The sequence below is a fragment of the Leptonotus elevatus genome, chromosome 11 (assembly GCF_054856555.1).
Source record: "Leptonotus elevatus isolate MCC_2025b chromosome 11, RoL_Lele_1.0, whole genome shotgun sequence".
Lineage (NCBI taxonomy): Eukaryota > Metazoa > Chordata > Actinopteri > Syngnathiformes > Syngnathidae > Leptonotus > Leptonotus elevatus.
Window position 1 is genome coordinate 6,427,912 of NC_141249.1, and position 23,857 is coordinate 6,451,768.

The following is a 23,857-nucleotide window of genomic DNA, read 5'->3' on the forward strand; positions in this document are numbered from 1 at the left end:
CCGCAATCAGTGTGAATTGGGCGTTACCCCTCATCATTTGGTGATCTGATAACACCAAAAAAAAAGAAGAGGTTATTTCAGAAGTAGAACTGGCCAACCTTTGCATTAATATGCAACCAAAAAGTAAATCATAGGTCTATAGATCATGTCTTGGGAGTTTGATTTATTGGAGAGCAAGCAGATGTGTCAGGGACTCTATGCTTAGCCACCTTTAAGCCCTTATCCCACTGAGTTGCGAGCGTTGCCAAACATTGCGAAAATTGTTTCGCCAGAGTTCGACAGGATTCGGAATTGGCCTGAATATGTTGCATTTGTGTTCGGAGTTATTCGTAGTTGTCGCCATTATCACAAAGAAATTTTGAACATGTTCACAATTACCTCGCGAATCAATTTTTTTCACCAACATGCACATTTACTCCTAATCCCGTCAATTTGTCATAAATGTGTCGGCAAAGCTCTTTCCGAGGTCCCATTCATAAATTCACTCTGATGCCCATATACTATGAAGAGAGAGCGTTTATTTTCAGGCTGAGCGCGCTCTGTTTGGAGATGTGCGGCTGTGCCTGTTGAAATCATATTTCAAAAACGAAAAACAAAAGGCTAGTTTGTATTTCATGTGTTCCAATTGCTCAATGTGCCCCCGCCCACCACGGGCAGCGCTGACAGTCAAGCAGGGTGATATTCCTCCAAAACGCATGCAGATGTTGCCCCGCGGGTTTATATAGGCTCTATCAATGGCATCTGACTCCCTGAAAAAAAAAGAAAAGGTTTAAGCCGATTAAGTGTCAAAATTATGACATACCATGTACACTGTCATATTGGACATTTTTTGTGCAGCGAGTCATCTCTATAAGTGGTGCGCGGCAGGGGGACAAACGGCCCTGTTCGTTTTGGATTTATTTCCTGGAGTGTATTGTGCTATAAAAATGCCAATGGCGTCATCAAGTATTGGCATCATTTAGATAGCACTCATACCCACTCAGGTTTCATATATTCATATAGTCACAGGTGACACGCAGCAACCAATCCGTTTTGGTGGCATTATGAATGAAAACATTACGTCAAAAAAAAAAAAAAACTTGACTGATTGTCACCAAAATTTATGAGTAGGCCTACAAGTGCAGACATGTGCTAATCATAGTCTGGAAATATTAGGACGGAACTTGCAACATTTTTGATAATATTCGAAAGCTTATTATTATTATTATTATTATTAACACATGTCTGCACATGTACTCATAAATTTGGGGGACAATCAGTCATGGTTTTCATTCACAATGCCACCTTAAATGCTGGTTGCGCATAATTGGCTGTGTCGTAATCCCGCTGCAGTCACGTCTACAAATCTCTTTTCCCCCTTTCTTTCTCCAATGAAGAATATGAACAACCTGACAGAGTGATAACTAAATTATGGCATTATACTTGACGACACCATGACTCATTTTTATAGCACAATAAGTCTTAAATAAACAGTTGTTGCTTGCACGCAAACGCGTCACGGCGATTACTGACTAGACATAAATGTCCAATTACATCCTCTAATAAAAAGGAAACGAAAAATTATCATTTTAATCTGTTTTGTGGGTCAATTTGACTCAAGTTTTAGGTTAATTCACATGTCTAAAATGTTGCTTTTACATCGCAAACACATTGCAGATATGTCGCAAAATGACAGAAACGCCAACCTCATATTTTGCAAATTCAACATTAGCAGCGTTCTGCAGTGTTCGCAGTTCAGTGGGATAGGGGCTTAAGTTTTTTTGTCATTTTAAATATTGAATACAGTAAACCACAGTGACTGTAAGGATTCCAGTTATAGACGTGGGAATGTGCGCTATGGCAAAGAGTTTTCCTCAGGTTTCATGTTCTAATTAAATACCACTGAGAGCAGTTAGGCTCTAACTAACGCTAACTGTTAGTTTGATCCTCAGGGACTAATTCAATACATGCACACACACACAGGAGCGCTCACACATGATTAAGAAGATTGTGTATAGACATTTTGTTTGCACTCTCCTGTAAAAATTCTCCATACTCCTTTGCATGATGCTTCTTCAGATGCTTTATCAAGTTTGTTGTGTTAAAATGTTAAATTTTGCTACCGCCCCTCAACACACTCATTTTACAAGCATTGCACTCAGCTGTTTAGCTTTTCTCATCCTTTAACACAAAGTAACTCCACACAACAGCCATAACTACTGTAGGCTTCTGCTCATGTGACGAAAACACAGGCACGTTGCAACCGTGGCGATGGTCCGTGTTTACGGCATGATGCGCAAAGTGACATGGATTGTGGAATGGACCGGCTTGGTTATAATGAAAAACTATTCAGTCGGGATTCAGCTATTTTAGCCTGGATCGGACTCGGATCAAGTCATCCCTAATTGTGTATATACTTCATTAAGTGTCATTTAACTTTTTTGTTACACCAAATTGAGTGAAAATGAAAGTAAAATGGGAAGTAATCTATAATTTTTGTATAAACAAAACACTAATGTTGTCATTGTCAATCCTAAAAAATTTACAGTTCATACAGTATAGTTTTTTTTTTTTGTTTCAATCCTCTGTATGTTTCACACATTGGAGAATTGACATTTTTTGCTTAACAGTTGTCAATGTGTATGCAAGTTTGCACTATGGATACTGATTAATTACCACAGGAATTTTATTTATTTATTACCATAGGAAAATTATTTATTTCAATAAAATAAAACGTGCTTCTTTTTTAGATTACTGAGCATCCCCGTCATGCTGCTATGAAAGCCAGATTTGTATAGTATTAAGTATTTTCGGTGGAATGCGCCGTAACTTTCAGACTCTGTTGCTAACACCAGTTAGCCATGACACTGCATTGCATATAGGCTGCACTAAAAGGAGACACTTAAATTTTATTGTACATCTGTTTTTATAATAACAATAAACGCTACCTAGCTAGCTATTTTAGAGACAAGCCAAGCGCCAAATCAATAAATACATAAATGAACGAGTAGTCGACCATTAAATTAATTGTAGATGATTTTGATTGTTGACGTAGTCGTGACTAGTCGCTCGCTGGTGTGGTTTAGTCTCCCAGCCTTCAATAGTGTCTTTAACTCTTTGACCGCCAAAAATGTTTAATAACGTTTAGTAAAATCCAAATGAGTGCCGCCAAAGACGTTAAAAGACGTTCACTATGTTTTTTTGTTTTTTTTTGGAAAACGGGTGGAGGAAAGCCTTGGCAAGCTGTGCTGAAAGTATCAAGCAGGTCGAGTTAGTATAATGACTATTTTTGGGCACTAGATGGCAGCAATGACTCTCTTTGGACAAGATTGGGTAGGCGTCAGTAGAAGACGTGAGGCGGAGCTAGAGTGTTGAGGGGAGAATGGCTGAGGAAGCGAAAATGGCGACCGGTTGCAAGTAGCTCACGCTTGAGCATTTTTTTCAAAGACGAAAAGCATCGACCAATGCTAAAGAGCACATTGATGATGATGATGGTGACTCCGAGGTTGACGCCGAAGTTGGAAGCGTTGACGCGGCGGCTTCGATCGCGTCGTAAAGCCTCACCGGCTAGCGATGCTAACGCCGGAAAACGAGCACTTCTGCACAGGCGGACGTTCAATCGGACGATGAAGAGTACCCCGAGTCCAATGCATATTCATCGGAGGAGTGGGTACAGTCTGATCACGGAGAAGACACTGGTTCTGGACTACGATGCCACCATGAATGGAGTGGATAAGATGGATCAGAACATCTCTTACCACCCGGTATAGAAACTGAAGGACATGAGGAAGCCAGACGTAACACCACCGTAACGTCACCGTATCATGATCCTGAGAGTAGACTTGATGACAACATGGCCAAACACACACTGCAGTATATACCTGCTACTCCCCGGAAAAAAAGGCCGGCAAGAAAGTGCACGCGAAGGGGCTATCACAGTGAAACTAATCTGTGGTGCAAATCCTGCTGCGTCCCCTTGCACGCAGGGGAGTTTTACACAATATACCTCACAAAAAGAAAAACTGTGTAGTTGAAACATCCACATAATTGGAAATATTACCACAGTTGCACACATTTGTAAATAGTTTGCCAAATTGTTTTGTCAAATTGTTACAATGTTGAATGTAAATAAACGTATTTTGCTAACAAAAAACACTTTTTCATTGTTGGTGGTAGTGTTTTACAGAAGTAAAGCACTGTTTAGATGTTTGTGGCATCATTCATGGAAAAAAAAGGTGTCAAATTCACTAGAGTGCATGAAATAATATCGTTTCACAAAAAGCTTGATTTCTCCGTATTTTGGTCTAAAACAGAGCATTTGTGTGAAACTAACTTTTCTATTGTTGATTACTGAAGAACGGAATAAGGTAGAAACAAACTTTTTTTTCTGATGAAAGATGAGAGTTCAATCTTTCATTTGGTAGTATCTGTGTTTCCATAGTCCAAACACAAAATTTTCTGTGGACCTTGAAAGATCAGTCAAAATGCTTAAATCAGCTGGCACCCACACATCCTCTTTTCTGAAAATGCTTGGCAGTCAAAGAGTTAATTTACTTTTCAGCGCTACATACTATCTCACTTGACCACTCAGCAATTCCTCAGTCACGGGAAGTCTTCATGAGATAGTTGCTTTGTAGAGATGTTACACATTCACATACACCCCCTCCTATACTTTCTTCTCTCCCATCAGTCTCTTCATTGTGATGGTAATGAGTTAGCTCCCTTGTGCATAACCAAAATGGTCAACTTAATTGATGAACAAGAGATTGACAACAGGCATACAAAGAGGGGGTTCACATTGGAAGAATTGTCATTAGAATCAAGTATTGCATTGCGGCACTTAAAGAAGGTTGGCTTAGTGTGATTTTCTGCCCAATTCATATTTCTACAATCGCAATATCAATCAGGATGCTATGTTAAGACGAGTGGGGGCGCATAGAACATATTATGTAAAGAAATGTTTTGACTTGACTTCTCCTTCCCCTTTAACCTGCCTCCAAGTTATTTGAAAGTGAAATCAAAGCGTCAAATTTGAAGTTGCCTACTTACAAAGTATAAAAGGAGTTTTACCCCAAGTAACATGGGAAAAAAAACCTTCCTTTTAAGCAGTTTTCTCACAAAATCATTGCATTACTAGTAAGGACTGATCATATGAACCACAAACTGTTAACAGGCTGTCGTCATTAATAGTAAAGCAACAACGCCTTGAGTTAATATTTGAATACATTTGCCTTTTCAAATGTTGTGCTGCGTTGCTCAAAGCGTAAGTGCTCATATTTCTTTAAAAATATATATTATTTTACTGTTAATGATGTTAAAGATAATTAATTCGGAATGTTCAGCTGACAGGCACGAGGGTCTGAGCAGCAGTGAGCAGGTGCTTGTGGAGTGACTGTGCTGTTGGGTTTGAGTGGCAGCTCACCTATCTGTTGTGAGGGTCAGGTTGCAATAGCAGAAGCCTGCCAACTGTATGAACAGGACACATTCTTAACAGTTCACCAGCATTTCCCCTATTTCATGCATACAACTCCATTGTACTTTAAAAAAAATAGTTCTTAGCTATTATCCCCCCATAAAAAAAAGAAGCAAAAGACAAAAAAAAACAACAACTGAGACTCGGCGTAATATATGAGGCAACACTGCCTTATAGTATGGGTAATTGTTTCTGCGTTTGACAATGGATCCCCTACGTCATCAGTCTGTATTTTTGGTAGATCAGGTTAGCACAAAGATTACGCCTTTATTTGACAACCAGTACTGTCCCTACAGGAAGTCAGGAACGCTGTTTTGAATAGATTAAACTATAAAAAGCACACTCTTAGTTTCAACATATGTAATTTATCTGCATTCTTTCACTTGCAATTCTGTCAGTCTTAAATGCAAAGTACCAAAAACATAAAAAATAAAATACTGTATGCTAAATCTTGTATTCCCTGTTTATTAATAAAAGTGCAGCCTGGTCCACTGTGTGTTTACAATTTCAACATAATGACAGGTTGTTGTTTTTATTTTTTTTATCAATGTTAAAATACATGTACTGTATAACAATTCTAGCATGTTGTTTTCTATTACCATCATTGTAATCAACAACATACTCAAATGATGCGTGTTTTTGGAGGGAAATTTTGATATTTTGAATGATTATGAGTAGGTTAAAATAATAATAATAATAATAAGTGGGTTATTTAAATAACAGATAAAAATGTACATGCAACAAATAAAACACTAATCGTATGCATAGCTTAAATGCCATGTGATCTTTTTAATTGATAGCGTTGCATGCATAATTGATGGTTATAATGACTCTTTTTAGTGTTTGTAAAGTAGTTTGCTTTGGTAAGGAGGTGTTTACATTGATAATGAATAAGCTCAGAAGTTGCTCTGTATCTGTTCTTTCATGCATGAGCTGACAAGTCAAAGTGACAAACCTGCTACTGGCTTCCACACAGACCTTCTCAAAGTGCTCAAATGTTTGTTTTGCCAAGTTCTCCAGTCTGTGTGTATGTGGTCAAACCTTCCTTGCCATTCCTGGAATTCCCCTGTTACCTGGGAATTGGTCTGTTCTTCTCCGACAGAGTATTTTAGGACTTGAGATGTGCACAGAGCACAGCTTTTTGAAAATGTCACTCAGTTGTGCAAGTAAATTAAATGAGGTGTTTAAATAGTTTTATTTATGCTTACCTTTTTTTTTTTTTTGCACTGCTCTTGACACTTCTAAAATGTGTACAACCAAGATATTTGCGCTCCTATCTTTGCTATAGTAGACTGTACTACTGTGCTGTACTAATTTCAATTTTGAAGTCAGAGGGAAACACTACAAATTTGCAGCAAAATAGCTGGCCAATATTGACTTTACAAAAGGGACAGGCCACTGGAACAATTTCTTTAAGCCTATTCCTAATTAAAATGTTGATTTTTGTAGTGGGGATTTTCTTGCATGCCATTACCCAATGGCAAAATAATTTTTTTCTTATTTCTTTTTTTTCTCTCCCTTGGAGAGCTCAGTATTGGCAAAATTCTAAAGAAAGAATGTTTTTGTACAATGAAATCATTATTCCAAGAAGTTTTTTTTTTTCTTCTTCTTTTTTTTTTTTTACAGCAGATGTATTCTCAAATACATTCTACTGCCTTGTCACAGTGAGTGTTAAACTTGGACCGAGATGTGATTGCGACCTCGTGATAGGTTGATCAGCTACCGAAAAAAGCAAAAATTACTAAATTTTGTTATGTTATGAAGTTGTGGCTCAATTGCACTCTGCCGGTTGCTCTGCAAATGAATGAATACAATGTTACGTTGATCAAATGCCTCGACAAACTGCATCTTAGTCCATCGTCAGTCAATTCAGAAACAGATGTACAGCACATAAGAGCTACCTGGTTTCTTTATAGCGTCATACTGATTTGTGATTTGTTGATTGCTAGCAGTGTTTTAACAGGCTATTTGTGTTATATGTGCCTTGGCAGGGGGAGAAGAATGCCGGCTTTGATGTGCTTTACCACAACATGAAGCACGGCCAGCTGGCAACCAAGGAACTCTCTGAGTTTGTTCGTGAGAGGTAAGGTTTGTGCGTATTTGTGAAAATATTGTGAGGTAAGTGACGCAAGTGATGAGATTCTTTGCACACTTGTGTACTTGTGGATGAGATTATGCCAGCATTATGCGAAATGTTCAGCTGCTGTATATAAACCTTATATATATATATAAACTTTAATTTCATGCTTTTTTTTTGGGGTGAAGCTGCTTTAAGATGGTGGTGCGAACACACACTCTTGACCTCAGGAGACCTCAACATGATTATACGGGAGATATCTATTATACACTTTGCTTTACAGTTTAAAAAAAGTGATATGATGGCGACAGTTTGACCTTAGCGTAGATGACTTAAATTTCCAGTGTTTTAATGAGGGGAAAAAAATTCTAAATGCAATCAAATCGGAAGTCAACCAGCACCCTTGAACAGATTGTCTTTGTTCTCAGATATTCCACAATTTAACATTTAAATCAGGGGAGATGCATTGTCTTCTTGAAGTGTATGTTTTTTTGTATATAATGTACTCCAATTAGCAGTTTGCTGTGATTAAATTGAGAGCAGTAATGAGTTTCCTCTGAGGAGTGGAAGACATTCTCACTGCGAGTGATAAAACCCTGACATTGATTCTGAGGGCCTGTACACATTCCTTGCAAGGGGAAATTCACTTATCTGCTGAGGCAGGCAACAAATCAGTTGTCAGGCATTCAATAGTGTGGGATCCCACAGGATCAGCGAGTCTGTGTTGCTGATAAAGTACATTCATCTTCATCTGCCTCTGCATTCCCGAAAGTATTTTCTAATAAGAGAACAACATATTTAAGAAAAGACCTGCGGGACCAATTTTATGTTATTGTTGCTGCCATTTGTCAACAATGGTGAATTTTGGACTGCTCTGTAGTAAATCCAACTGACAAATAAGAAAGCCATTAATTCGACTGATGATAAAAATTAATAGCTGGTAGTTAGAAGTGTTGTCCATGGATCTTGTGCCACTTTGTTCTGTGATAGTAAACAATAATGAGCATGCCTTTTGTTTTTATTTTAATTTGGGAAAACATTGTTCCTCATACATTCCCCCGTGGTGAAATTCCGCAAAGTAGAGGCCGTAAAAAAAAAAAAAAAAAAAAAAAAAAATTATATATATATATATATATATATATATATATATATATATATTTATTTATTTTTCTTCATACTGTCTGTCACCTTAATGAGCACTTCTCGTGCAATTGCGTAAACGAGCGACCTGTTGAAGTTAATTGGATTCAATTAAGTTGTTTTTCTACAGGAGGAAGGGGGTGGGGGTGGCGGCACACACGCATTGGCCTTAATGTGTTTTAAGTGCCAAACGGTCTGTTTAAAAATAGCTCACCAATGATAGGACACTGACTTGCTAAGAATTAAAAGAAGAACAATGCCCAAAAAATTTAAACTTATCATGCATGGTACACGTTTGTTAATTTACCAAAAATTATATATTTTGTTTACAAATGTACTAGATTGAGTTGAATGAAAATGTCACAAACACAGTAAAAGCAGAATCAAATTCAATGTAGAAAATGCAACATTTACCAAGAAATCAACATACTTGTCACATTTTTTCACAAGTGCCGCTCTTGTGCGTCCATTACTTGGCAACGCCTAAACAACAGGCGTTTACTCGCTTTTCATTCATGGAACAGCTCCAAATATGTATTCAGTCATGAGCACAGCACTCTGAATAAATTGCTTTTATTATATTTATTTAATACTGAGTGCAAAAAACACATGCGCCTTCAAAGTAGCCTGTTAGATGAGTCACTGGGGACAATCAGACTTCCGGATCATAGGGATCCAGCCAACTTCACATTTGAAGTGTGAAATATATTCCAAATGGATCTGTATGGAATTCACATGTCTCAGGAAAACAACACAATCCGGCGGGACTTGCAGGCATCCTCACAATTCAATCGGTCACACCTCTTTGGTGGTTTTCACCGGTGCACCTAAGAAATTGACTTAAGCGCAAACAGGAGAATATGCCCCTAAATGCATTTACATTTTAGAATCTCAAAAGAAAGAAACTAATGGAATTAAGTAATCAAAGCCCATTTGAATGCTATCTTAAAACTGAACCACAAACTTACTGATCTCTCCCTTTTTCCAGATAAGGAAAGCCATGCATTAAAAAAAGGAAAGCCATGCATTTTGACGCATGCTCCTGTTTGTTCATCAATCGTACTCGAGCAACTTGAACAATTTGATGATGCTGCAGTAATTTCCGTACCACTTTTTGTCATTTTTTGGCTGATCCATCATTCATTGCATGTTTATTTGTCAAAATCAATCACAATATGAACTTGATATAAACACGGAAGCGAATCTTCTCTCAACCTCTGGGTGCTGTCGATTTTTTGGAACACCTGAATGTGACCGCGAAAACATTATGACTATGCGGATTTTATACTGCACAAACTTGATTTGTTTTTTGTTTTTGTAATCCTCTCCAAATAACAAGTATATTGTCACAAGTACTTACCAATAATAAAGTGAGCCTCACAAACCCTGTCAGCATCAGTCGTAACTTTCTTTCTTGCCACCCAACTCCCGTGATGCAATGTGTGAAACCTCAAAATTGACGTCACAGAGGATCTTCCTATCGATAGGGCTGAAATGTGCTGTCATGTTCAGGTTTCCATGACTACCTTTAAAAGCCTCTGTGTGTTATTCTGCTGATGTGTTTTTTTTCCAGAGCTGCCATCGAGGAAACCTACTCCAAATCCATGAGCAAACTGGCTAAAATGGCCAGCAATGGAAGCCCACAAGGGTGAGTGGGTACATGAAAGTAAAGATTGTCAATAAATTGGGTATTGTTGGAAGGGTGTTGATCCTTTATTATAAATAGTGACATGGCTCTGTATAAGATATGAATGAGTACCATCTGCGCAACCAAATGTTCACATTCACTGCTTGTTCTTCTTTTTTTTTTTTTTTCTTTTTTTTACTTAATAATTTATGTTCTCTGCACTGTTTAAATAATCCAGGCTCTCACACCATATTGTCATATATACTGCACTGTATATGCAGGAAAATGTTTGTCCATTCTTTTATAGTGAAGGATCAGTCTCTCAGTATATTTCAATTGTGTATTTCAATGATGATGGTGAGGGTCACTGTGACTTCATTAGTTGTCATCATCTCAGGGGGATGGGTTTTAATTACATGCAATGTGCTGGTCAAAAGTCAACGGCCCTGTGATCTAAAAAATATTAGAGTAGAGTAGCCTGTCTTGTTAAAAGTCAAGTTGGGCACTAGAAGTACTGGAATTTCCTACAGTAATTTCTACTTACGGTAAATGGCTTGTACTGTATGTGTTTTACCCCAGGACGTTTGCGCCTATGTGGGATGTGTTCAGAGTGTCTTCTGACAAACTGTCTCTCTGCCATCTTGAGCTCATGAGAAAGATGAACGATCTCATTCGGGAAATCAACAAGTATGGTGATGAGCAGGTCAAAATTCACCGCAAGGTATATTTTTGGGAACATTTTTGTCTTATTGTAAAGAGAACCCACTATTCAGAAGTTCGGTCTTTCACGACATCACTAACAGTGATCTCTATTCTCTACCTTGGGTGTGTGTGTGTGCGTGCATGTTATTAAGATAAAAGAAGACATGATGGGGACTGTAGAAGCGGTGCAGGCGCTGCAAGTTCAGAGTGGCCACCTTCAGAAGTCCAAAGAGGGTTACCATGTCAAATGTTTGGAGCTGGAGCGGCTTAGGAAAGAGAGCGCTCCACAGAAGGAGCAGGAAAAAGTTAGATACTGCTAAGTATTTTTAGAAGCACTTGTAAGCAATATGGAAAGAAAATAAACTTTTCTTTTTTTGCAATTGATGAAATTATGCTTTTTTATTGAACTTTAATGTTGAAATAATTAAGAAAATTAAGCATTTCCCCCTCAATTATAATAGGTATTTTTTGTGTCTTCTGTCTGACTAGGCGGAGCTGAAATCTAAGAAAGCGGCAGAATCATTTGCACTGTGCATTGAAAAGCACAATCGAGTAGGAGGAGAGTTTGAACAGAAGATGAACGATTCTGCTCAGGTCAGCTCTGATTCCAAAAGTTCTGTTTTTTGTTTTAGTCCACCACCTACCTTTACAGTAGTCTATTTGGGCTCTCAGTCTTGACTCCCGACCATACTCTTTACCTCCCGATTCATATGGCCTTTAGCTTCAGAACATTTCAGTCAACATTGTGTCTTCCCCCAACAATTGAAACTTAAAGGGTAACTCAACACTAAATAATTTTTTTGTGTGTGCTGATAAATTGTATAAACTGGTGTCTACAAATTATGTCTATATGTCCTGGTCATTATTTTTGACATTTTAGTGCTTGTCTGTTGAAAGCTTGAATTTGGGGCAAAACCCGTGTGCTTGGTGCCATCTTAAGTTTAAACACTGACATAAACACAATTTGGCTGTTTGTCCTCTCATTACACAAGAAGTTGCCGACTACGTCACAAGGGACGTAGTCACTCCCGCCACCCACCGGCTCAGTCTCGTAACACGCCTCCTTATTAAACACCTTCTTAGCAGTTGCTGCTGTCAATCTTAGCCAGACCACGCCCAACTCTCTCTCCATTCGCAACCCAACGGTCCTCCAGGCAACAGCCCCTTTGAGCGCCGATTTCAAATCTTAGTGAGGGGTGGAGCAAGAGTCTGATTTCCTGTTGTGTTACCCTTTAAACCAATTAAGGCTTAAAGCGCCTAGCAAAACATGCCTCTAAAACCTAAGTGTGACTTTTGAGTCACCCCTGAAAACCTGAAGTTTTCCTGGAAATTCAACAATATTAAAAAATAATTTATATCTCAGCTCCTGAAGCAGATAGAAACATAATTCCAAAAGCACTTCAGAGCTTACACCTGTTAAGGTTTATTATTATAAACCTTAAATATATATATTTTTTTAAATCAACAAACATGTCGCAGGTATATAACTCCAAATATATTTACCTTCAACACTGGTTGCAGTTGCAGTTGTAATAACCTTGGGGGATCGAGTGGTAATTTTTCGTCATCTATTCCGTTACAAAGCCGTCAAAATTTTCAACTTCCTCGTTGTCTACAAACATATTTCTTAACAGTATGTTACTGTCGACTTGTTACATTGATTCAAAGTCCTCCCGCGCCGTCGTCAAGCGCGTCATTTATTTCATAACTCTGAATCTGCTATGAATCTGCATCAACCATAAAGGCTTGAATAAAATTCCAGGACATGAACGAGGCCCACGTCACCTTCTCGTGTATATTCTGATTCATTTAATTGGCTAAGCGACCAAGAATTGGTCAAAACAAAACAAAATGACTTATCCACTTTAAAGGGAGAAAGGTGGTCACGCGCTTCCGCGGCTTTAACGATAGAAGCGCGGTCAGGCGCTCCCGGCCGCAATGGGTCATACGTCCTGCACTCTGTTACTTTAATCACTATCTCCTCACTGCCGTGGTAACTGCTGCTATCTCCAAGAAGATTAAGATTATCAACAAATTGTAATGACTGCCTCTCTATTTTACATTTCAAATGATTTCTTGCTGCAATTGCATGATCATTATGCAAGGTGATTGTTTATACTGTCTACTGATACAGTACATGTTGAAATCAGATTTCTATGTGTGTAACATTTCATTGTGGATAACTTTTCTGTCATTTTATTATATCTTATTTCTGTATAACACATTGCTAACATGAACTTTGTGATTGTATTAGATTTTTTTTATCGTACTCCAAATTTTTGCATTGTATACTTTTTTCTGGCTAATTGAGACATTTCAACAGGCCTTGGTCTCAGTGTTAACACAATATATAAATCAGATGTATTATTATTATTATTGTTGTTATTAATATTATTATAATTTTTTGTAATAATAATAATGTTGAAAATCAAGATTTTTCAAATTAAGATCTCAGTGCATGCTGGATAAGCTATTAGAGTAGGAAAAAGACTAATATGACATATGTGTTTATGTAGAGGTTTCAGGAAATTGAGGAGGCCCATTTGCAACAGATGAAGCAGTTAATTAAAAGTTTTTCCCATTCCATAGAAGACACCAATGTACAAGTTGGGCAGGTATGTTTGATAGGTCCCTGACAGACAAATTTAGTCACAAATTATGTTGGACACCAACACTGATAACATCTCCAACATCTCCAATCTAATATCACAAATTATTCATGTTTTTTTTTTTTTTGCAACATAATAATTTTCTGCTTTGCTGAAGGTACACGAGGAATTCAAGCAAAATGTCGAAAACATTGGCATCAGTAACCTCATCCAGAAATTTGCTGAGCTGAAGGGCACCGGCAAGGAGAGGCCAGGTACTATTATTAACTCAGTCAGAAAATGCATACAAATTCGGCTTCCACTACCACTACCACATTGTGAACATATCAGAGTAATTCATACGAGCAAAATAAAATGGGAGTAAATTCATATCTTGAGCTTTAGTATACCAAGCATACAAGAAGGATTTAAGCAGTGTAGTACTCTGTTGACTGTGTATGGGAATACCAAATAAATGGGCCGTTGACAAATGCTTATGTGTGTGTGTGTGTGCTTCAGCTGTAATTTGTTTTGAGGAGTACTTGACTGCTATGGTTTCTGAGGGTGGGAAGAAGAGTCGGGCAAAAGCCTTCAGGATCCCCGGACTGGGCAAGAGAGACAAGGAGCCAGACTCCACGTGAGCATGAACAGATGGACCCCCCCCCCCCCACACACACACACACACACACACTTTTCTTGTTTGATGAGCTCTTATTTTTGCTACTAGCTTTAATTTATTCTACTGAATAATTAAAGCAAATTGATGTCCGTGTGTTTGTTTTGTAGGGATTCCGCTGTGACGGATATACCGGTCAGTATTCCATCTTATTCACAGCCACCACAGCAGCTGCCTCTGACAATAATATCAATCTAGTCTGACTGCGAAAACTCTCATTCTTTTTATAGTAGGGATAGGCAGTTTAATGATGAAGGCGGGTACAATTTTTCAATGCATGTATAAAATATCCAGCCTTCAAAACCAAAGGGCTTGAAAAAAAATACACACTGATACATACATGCTGAGAAATGTCACAATGATTATATCTTCATTCTGATCTTGAGAATATTAAATAATAGCAATGTGATGAAACTGTTATTAATTATAATCATCATAAATCGTGACGTAAGGAGTGCTTGACTATGGCTTTATCAGGCTGTTTTTCAAAAATTTCATTTAATTGTGTTTTGCAGAATTCACCCTTTGATGTCGATGACGAAGGATTTGTCATTCGAGCTGACAGCACTCAGAATGATACCCTTTTTCTGCTCAAAATGATATGTAATGAAGTGAAGATGTTGAACTTTTTTATATTTAAAAATTTCAAGGCGGAGAGAGACAATAATTAATTTTATGAATGCTGGGAAATTTGAGAATCAAATGTTTTTCTGAAAAAGCATTTTAAATTGTGCAGCTTGGCAAACACGTGTCCATTATGAAATTTCATTATTATTATTTTTTTTTTAACAAGTCAATCAGATCAGATTCAGAGCTAATAGGTGTGTATCTGCATAGCACTGTGTGTATATGCATCAGGCATGTGATTTTTCCGCTAATTCGTGGAATTCCGCTTTTTTTTATCTCCCCCCAAAAAAAAAAATCCGATTTCGTCTCTCTACAGCATTCCGTTTTAGTGTTTCCGCAACTGAAATGAAACCGATCTTGCGATTGGCGGAAGTCTCCGTGTTGACCAATAAGAGCGCTTGTTATAAAGGCATAGGCGTATGCCATTGTTTGTTGACCAATAAACGCGCTTGTTATAAAGGCACAGGAGTATGCCATTGTTCATTTCTCAGACGTTTTTGCCGGGTGTTTAAAGAAATGTCCGTGATCGAACGCAAAGATGCTCCGCGAGTTAAGGAAATTGACAAGATCGTAAAAAACAAGTTTCGATGGGACTGGTTAGAGAAGGATATATCTACAAATGTTGGAAAGAAGACTGTGACGAATTTGTTCAGTGACTTTATTCGGAAGATCGATCGTGACTATGGTGGGAGAGGTTTCAAAGCTCTTGAAAGTCACGCAAAGAGCAAAAAACACGTGAAAGAACTCCAGTCAAGAACAACAAATTATTCCATCGCTGGAAGTTTCGGTGCCCGAACGAAAACTCCAAAACTTTACGGCCTCCATCCCTTATTGACATCACAATCGGAAGCGGTAATAGAGAGACGTGATCCACCCCAACAACCTGTACCAGTTGCTGACAGAGTCGTGAATTTTGAGGTCGGTGGTAAACGTTTCAAATTAATCGAAATCAAATTTTCGAAAATATTATAACGTAATAAAAATGGTCATAAATATTTAACATGGTTAATCATTGACACAAACTCAAATGAATGCTGCATGTTTGCACTTTTCAGGTTTCAATATGTTGACTATCTTGATGTATGCAGTTACAGAGATGATCTTAGTCAATCCGAATGCATGATTGTGTTTTTACCAGAGCTTGCTGCATGAGGTATTTTATGTTTTTGTTATGCATTATGTATTAAATTAAGAATGATTGATTAAATGATTTATTGCATGGTAAATATATATGATGATATTCTCAGTGATAGTTTTTAAAAGCAAAGGCAGTCCAATGTTTTTGAATGTGACTGATTTTGAGTTGACTAAAACTGCAATTTTATATGGGATAGTTCAATATACATTGAAAATTTATGCTGTTGTTTTGTCTATTTCTTTGTCATCTGAGTGCATTGAAAGTACTCAAAAACACGGAAAACCCATGAGCTCTGGACCTAGCTGAGTGCCCGCGGCCCCCAGACCCCCGGCTAAATTTTCAGATAATTTCACTTTGGTCAAATCACATGCCTGATGCATGGAACGATACATGACTGCTTAGCACATCCACCTCACAATTCAGAGGTTGTTGGCACAAAATCAAATTCGGGCACCTGTGTGGTGTTTGTATGTTCTAACCGTGCTTGTGTGGCTTTTTTTTTTTGGTTAAGGGTTCGAATCTCGGCTCCAGCTTTCCTGTATTTGCTGGTTCTTCTTATACACATGTGGACAAAATGGTTGGTTGTTAATGAAATAAGAAATAATAATAAATTATTAATATTAATTTATTTTTATTAACAGAGGGTTTCTTTGGCTACTCTGGCTTCCTCCCCCATTCCTAATTTGTATTCAACCAAAACAACAGTCAAACCTAATGTGTGCATTACCTTCAGTAAGCTTAAATGAGAAATTCACAATGTGCAGCTTCACACCAGCATTGACAGTGTACTAAAACGGACTCGTGCCCGGGCGTCCCCATCCGTTTATCATTGCTAACGCTCCCTTGTCCTGACAGCCTCAAGATAACAACTGCTGTCTTTGTCACTGTCCCCTTTTCTCATTAGACGCATTACAGCCTCATGTGACAAGGAGTGAAAATAGAGACAGGAAGTGGTTGGTACTCTGAGAAAAACAATCTCCAGTTTTATGACTTCTCTGTATTTCTGCATCTTCTCTGTGCTCTGCTTGAATCAAACTTGCAGAGAATCTTATTTATTTCTTCTCTCCAAGGCCTCTGTACCAATACAGGAAGATGTGCAATATAAAGTGAGCCTACTAGTTCTCTTTCGTGATATATTATGTGCTCACCAGTCATTATACTTGGTGAATACTAGATCAGATTATTTTTTAATTGTTTACTTTACGTTAAATGGACCAAACAACATCACAGCATGGGTTATGAGCATTCTCCTTGACTGTTCTTGTCACGTTGCTCTAAAGAGATAGACAACAACTTCTACTCCAGTGACTCAGACTTTGATGATGAGGAGCCCAAGAAGTTCCAGATCCAGATCAGACCGGTGGTCAACAGCAACCGCAGCAGTGCCGCCGCCTGTGAAAAGGAGCTAAAAGCTACTGTGGGGACTCTTACCCTGCCACTCAACAGAGGGGTAGGTATTCTGTGGTATACATTAGTGGTCTAAGTACGTATTGTGCATTTTAATGAATTAGTCAAAGACGTCATAAAAAAAATACAAAATGGTCAAATATATTGTTTTTTTTTATGTCTGATATTTTAAACACTGGACTTATATTTAACCCCCTTGTCTTTCAGGCAAATGTCAAAAGACATCTTTCCAGTAAGTTTATTTTTATTTGTATTGCTTTTAGACAGTCCCATTATTACAGAGAAAAAAGTGAACATTTTAAAATGTATGATATAGTCCCCTGCAAACGTTTTGGTCTTTTATTTTTGTGATAGATTAAAAATATTGGGCTTGCAAAAAAACAGTTCAGCTTTTAATTCCTGATATTAACATCTGGTTCTGCTGATATTAAAGAGATTGAAATTATTTCTAATAAAGCACCACATTTTTAGGTGAGAAATAGTATTGTACAGAAAGACTTGAAAGTTCACTATTTAGTTGCAAATTTGACCCATTTAATATCACCAAAAATACTTGTCACCACAATCTGATTGGGGCTTACTTTAGTTGGTGCAATGTATTCTTTGTAGGGTTTAGGCCTGGAGAGTGACTTGGCCTGTTGAATACTTCTCCTTTCAATAATTTCAAAGGGACAAATTAGGGCTAAACTTTTTTTTAAACGTCTAATTGTGATTTATTTTTTGCTCAATGTTGCGAATGCTATTTAAAGTGCCATTATTTTTTCAAAGTGCTCTTTCGATTGTCGGTCTGTTTTTTATATATATATATATATATCACAAGCAACAAATTAATCTGTATTGTTTAAAATAAAATATATCTGATTTATTATATATAAATGTATCAGTTTTATAGCTTGGGCTTAAGCTAAAATAAAGGCAACTAACGCATGTGTTAATATAAAAGTTTAAATATCTACTAACTTACTAAACATTTTGGCGTGCAGTCTTTTAAGCGTACACTATGACGATTTCACTAAATTCTACCAAACAAGTGTGGTGTAAATATAAGTAAGTCAGAAGTTATATGACAACAATAATGCAGACAAATTTGTGGGTTTTATCACATCTGTCATACTGAACTTATGCAGACACTATAACTAAAATAAACCCTACCAAGTGACTGAAATAAATCAAATTTTCTTTCTTCCTACATTTCAGCCCTATGTGATTTGAAAATTCCACTCTGCTATATTGGGACATCGATTTGAATCCGATTAATTGTTCAGCCTAGTACATACCAAAGGTCCTAATAAGTTGTGTATCCGATCCAAATGTAAATAAATGTACCTGCAACAAAAGCTGATATATTGCTGTCTTTTCACATATTCATCTTTTGATGAGTCCGGTATTTCCAGTCTTCAGAAAAAAAATAGAGACATTTTTCTCACCGTTCCAACATGTTTGGAGGGGAAGTGTATACAGTATGAATCAAAGGTTAGGTAACAGAATGCTGCAAACTTGCACTACTTTGCATGTTTGTCTTGACAGGAAACTCGAGTACAGCTGGGCGTACAGATGATGAAGGCACCTCCCCTCAAGGTTTTTTTTTTTTTTTTTGCTCTTCTGTCTGTCTGTTTCCCTGTTATGTATTTTGTTGCTAGTTTTCTAAATATTTGCGAAAAATCTAAACACTAAAATTAATCTACTCTGTCTTTCTAAATGTAATATGTGTCTATATACAATATGTACTTGTACTATTTTTTTTGTAAAGGAATGTCTTTTCAAACTTTATTTTTTCAATCAATGTCAGAGTAATAAGTCTTTGCGGGAAAGGCATACTTTATTTTGATAATTATTCAAAGGACAGTGTTAGTTTTAGCCATAATTTACTGCGAATTAAAGTGTGAATTAAACCTCATGAAGCATCACTGTAGAGATAGGTTTGTGTAGCCAACTGGCTGACCTTGCACGGACCACCTTCCAACAGTCACAGCCGCCTTCTGCTCTCGCGCCAAAATATGTTTGCTAAGCAACACTATTTGCTAGCTGCCAACAGCTTTGGCTGCAAGTTGGGATTTCATTAAGCTGCTGCACTCCAGTAGCAACGAGGCATTCATTTCAATCAAGAGTTGACAAGATTAATGAAAAAGCAATGATGACAATTGTGATGACGGGAACAGCTGTGTGCTGGTATTTCTTTAGTGGAGAACATGGCTAGTTTTTCTTGTTGACTTCTGCGACTTCTCTGGCATCCCTTCAGTGCTTTGAACATTTATGCTGCTGATTCACACAGTGTGTTATAATTATAGATGGTGATCAGGAGGGCCCGCGCAGGTCAACTTCCAGTCCTGATCATGGCAGGTGAGATACTCTGACTCTTGTCTCCTTCTGTCTTATGTCTTGACCTGTTTTGGTGTGCTTCAATGTGTCACCAATGAATTGGCCTGGTGTTAACGGTAACAGATTTCACTCTATTAACACTATTCACTTGAGAGTCTTAACCTGTTAAACCAATATCAACGACTGCCTGAATGATTTTCTCTTTAACAGGTTGAGTTCGACAGCATTCGGCACTGACAACCTGTTTGGACCGCCTCTTGAAACAGCCTTCAAATTCAAAAGCTTTGGTGGTCGGGAGCAGCTCCAACAACAAAGTTCATTTGCTGCCTCTGAATGTAAGAGTAACAACAAACATATTTGCTCATTTACTTTGAAGACTCTGCCTATTATGTGGCACATTAACTGCTGGGATATTTTGCATCAGATGCTGCCTTTTCATCAGACTCTTCCTCACCGGAGAACATCGAGGACTCAGGTCTAGACTCACCGTCCCTTCAGCCACTAGGCCCCTCCCCCGAGCCAGTCGGCTGGGCAGCGTGGCCTCCTGTTCCACAAAGCAAAGAGCAGACACAAACACGAGGGCGACCTGCTGACCCTTTCCTCTCAGTCTTTCGTGACCCCTCCCTTGCTCAAAGTCCTCATCCACAGGATGACCCCGTAACCGCCTGGTCCATCGGCACTTCCCGTTCCTCTAGGCTCCCCTCAGATATGGACTCCTCCTCCTCCGTGCGCTTCCCTGCTCTCCAGCAGTCCTTCCCCTCATCGGAAATGGAGTCAACGGTGTGGAACTGCCGACATCACCCCGAGGATCCCTTCTTTGCTGCTTTCGACAGGAACGCCACAAAGGAGACCTTAAACCTGGCTGACGCCTGGCCACGCCAGCCTCCACGCCCAACCAAGGAAAGGCGAGCTACTGAGGTGCGAGGGGATCCGTTCTCCATGCCTGTCACTGACACCAAGACGCTCCCGCCCCCTTCTTCCTCCTCTTCCTCATTCACGTCATCTAATCGTAAAAACAGAGACCGAAAACGAGACAGAAGCCTACCGCCGCCTGTTACTTTCGATGACCCGTTTGCAATCACCATGATTGGCAGCCCCACCCACCAGTCATCACTGGCTGCAGGAGGAGGAATAATCCCACATAGCAGTGCTAGCGGCACCAACAACAATAGGCTAGCATTTGATAGCAACTCGGGATCTTTTGCTCAATCCCAGCCGAAGAAGGAACTCCTGCATTGGAATTCTGTTCATAACCCGTTTAGCGAGGGCTCCTCTGGACAGCCGAGCAGTTCCAATCCAAGTGAAGGAGGAGTAGGAAAGGGAGATTCTGTAGGAGAGAGGAGAAAACATCGCGCATCAGAGAGCGAACCTCGTCGAAACGCTCCCCCCCTCACCAGACATTCCGGCCCGCAGGAGGATCTGTGTTTCTCCACGGACAAAGACCAAGACTGTCTGGACATCAACACCCCGCTGCCGTGCAGCATCATCTCTCACAAGGGTATGATGGATGTCCTGGACCTACATCATGTCACATATCTTCCACTAAAAGTGAAGCAAACCCCACTATTTGGCTATAAAAAAGAATCTCAATTTTAAAGGGGTAGTCAGCATTAAACATTTCTTAATAGTCAACAATAATATGTTATATGTGACCTCACTGTGGAATACGAGTTATGCAGCAAAATCCATCCGTTTTTATCCATCTCGGGGCGGCCATTTTGCTACCTACTGTCGACTGAAAATCACATTTTCTCAGGGCTAACGACCAATCACAGCTCACCCTTTTTCTGAAGCTGAGCTGTGATTGGTTGTTTCCTGAGCAACTGTAATTTAATTTTTAACTCAACAAGTGGCAAAATGGCCGCTTTCTGATATTGATAAAAACTGTTGGATTTTGCTGCTGAACTCATTCCACTAACGCAATATTAACCAGAATATTTAGACTAGTGGGGCTGCATAGACATTTTGGGGGGGTTGACTTCCCCTTTAAACAAAAATGTAATGCTGTTTCAATTTTGTATGTATGTATTGAGACTCAGGCTCTTTCTGTGTCTTTGTAAGGTACCAAACACAACTTTAAACACGAATCAGCTGATGTGGTCACAGCTGCCCTTTCCAGGGCAAACAGAACCAAGAGGAGCTCAGGTCGACTCAGTGGCACTGACAGAGTAAGTGTCTTTTATGAATCAGTGTTTTTGTCATATACAGTAATATACTTTTTTTTTCTTTTTAAACCTGTCGTTTATTTGAAACAGGTCATTCACATTGCTCTAAAACAGCTTACTCTTAGTGATGTAGCTGTATTAACAACACAGATTTTATAAAGATATTAATGATTTCATTGTCACTGTCAGTCATGTATACAGGTGAAAATGTTCATTACACGTTTTATGTTGTATTGGATCTCTTTATGTTGTGGTCCATGTAGCATTCAAGTCCCGCTAATGTGGGCCTTTCTTGTCCTCTCGTCTCAGTCACGGTCGCTGTGCTCCTCGCCTTTGCCGGAGCCCAGCCCCTCCCTCACTTCCTCATCTTCCTCCAGCCCCAGTGAGTGGGGGCCTCAATCCAGGGACATTAAATGGGGAGGACAGAACCGAGCCCCCAGCCCTGCCAGGGTGGGACAGGCCTCACCTTTGCCCTACCCGCTCCAGGACCACCCACCAAAACAATGTAAGATGTTAATTTTTAAATGCTTATTGTTTGACTGTCACTAAGAAAGCTTATTCAGACAAGTGTTCCTAAAACTCCCTTTTACCATGACGTCCTTTATGTGAATCTGCAACATGACTCCCGCTGAATGTGGTTGTTTCAAGTGCACCTTTCCCGAGGCCCCAGTCCGCTTTCCCTCAGCACCCAGGACGCTTGGCCCGTGGCAGCGGCCATCACAGAGTACATCAACGCCTACTTCAAGGGGGGACAACACAATCAGTGAGCTTGATGTTGTGTTCATTGAATATGATGGGAATCTCACATCTTTTTCTGCTGTTAAATTTGACACTTAAAAAAACATCCTGTTGTTCCTCTAGGTGTCTTGTGAAGATCACAGGCGACCTGACCATGTCGTTCCCAGCAGGCATCACCCGTGCTTTTACAGCAAACTCCAACGTCCCTGTGCTCAGCTTCCGGCTGGTCAACATTTCCAGAATTGACCATTTCTTACCTAACCAGAAGCTTCTTTTCAGGTAATTTAGTGTTTAAAACAAAATACATTCTGTAATGTCAAGACTGAGCTGCAACTTTTTTTTTACACACTATGAACCCATTCAACCCCTTACACCAGAGGTGCCCAACCCTTTTTGATCCAAGATCTACTTTACAAGTAGCCAATCACTTCATTGTCAACATTGCAAACAAGAACGAAACAGAATCATAAACCAATTAAAAAATGTTGTCCCATAACAATCCCGAAATGATGGTATATGCATTTTGCCTTATCATGCAGCTCAGTACAAACATTCTCTACCCGCACACAGTGATCCGTCTCAGAGTGACCCGGACGCCCGAGACTTCTGGTTCAACATGCAGGCCCTGCAGGCCTGCTTGCAGCGGGAAGCTGAACTCAACCCTCAGGCCTCTTACTACAACATTGGACTGCTCAAGTATCAGGTCACGAGCAACAATCCAATTCTACTGTGTACTGCACACTCATTGGCCACCATGTTGTTCCTATCTCATGCCTCATAGTATTTAAATGTATATATTTGCATTAAGTACTTTAAAGGAACTGTTCTGGATCATATTTGACAAATAGTCATGTTGATGATGTACTGTATGTGCAGGTTTCATCTCAGGATCCAGCCCGGGCTCCTCTTCTGCTGTCGGCGGAGTGCCAGCGCAGTGGCACGGTGACCCGGGTGTCTCTGGACTACCATTGCTGTCCCGTCACGGCGCCGTCCACTCAGCTCACCGCTGTCCAGGTGCTGCTGCAGTTGGACCACACTGCGGCCGACCTGCAGTGCCAGCCGCCCGCCTCCTGGTGAGACAACGCTGCCAGTGATTGAGAATTGAAAGACAAATTCTACCTGAGCAGGTTACTGTCACATTCGTGAGGCACTTGTGCTCATCAACTGCTCAAGCAGAAAAAAAAGTGACTTAATTAACAAA

General features: G+C 39.3%; 1 protein-coding gene across 1 annotated transcript in view; it reads left to right on the forward strand.

Annotated features, from left to right (window-relative positions):
- Positions 1 to 23,857, forward strand: part of fcho1 (FCH and mu domain containing endocytic adaptor 1) — a 36,082-nt gene that overhangs the window by 10,046 nt on the left and 2,179 nt on the right. Inside the window, exons 3-24 of the mRNA XM_086090247.1 lie at positions 7,444 to 7,535; positions 10,243 to 10,317; positions 10,876 to 11,017; positions 11,151 to 11,303; positions 11,488 to 11,592; positions 13,515 to 13,613; positions 13,765 to 13,861; positions 14,106 to 14,223; positions 14,373 to 14,397; positions 14,778 to 14,838; positions 17,296 to 17,477; positions 17,642 to 17,666; positions 18,962 to 19,012; positions 19,723 to 19,774; positions 19,964 to 20,088; positions 20,178 to 21,251; positions 21,815 to 21,921; positions 22,228 to 22,423; positions 22,567 to 22,681; positions 22,780 to 22,935; positions 23,227 to 23,359; positions 23,533 to 23,729. Of these exons, the coding sequence (XP_085946373.1) occupies positions 7,444 to 7,535; positions 10,243 to 10,317; positions 10,876 to 11,017; positions 11,151 to 11,303; positions 11,488 to 11,592; positions 13,515 to 13,613; positions 13,765 to 13,861; positions 14,106 to 14,223; positions 14,373 to 14,397; positions 14,778 to 14,838; positions 17,296 to 17,477; positions 17,642 to 17,666; positions 18,962 to 19,012; positions 19,723 to 19,774; positions 19,964 to 20,088; positions 20,178 to 21,251; positions 21,815 to 21,921; positions 22,228 to 22,423; positions 22,567 to 22,681; positions 22,780 to 22,935; positions 23,227 to 23,359; positions 23,533 to 23,729 (3,380 nt within the window). The remainder of the gene's footprint in view (positions 1 to 7,443; positions 7,536 to 10,242; positions 10,318 to 10,875; positions 11,018 to 11,150; positions 11,304 to 11,487; positions 11,593 to 13,514; positions 13,614 to 13,764; positions 13,862 to 14,105; positions 14,224 to 14,372; positions 14,398 to 14,777; positions 14,839 to 17,295; positions 17,478 to 17,641; positions 17,667 to 18,961; positions 19,013 to 19,722; positions 19,775 to 19,963; positions 20,089 to 20,177; positions 21,252 to 21,814; positions 21,922 to 22,227; positions 22,424 to 22,566; positions 22,682 to 22,779; positions 22,936 to 23,226; positions 23,360 to 23,532; positions 23,730 to 23,857) is intronic.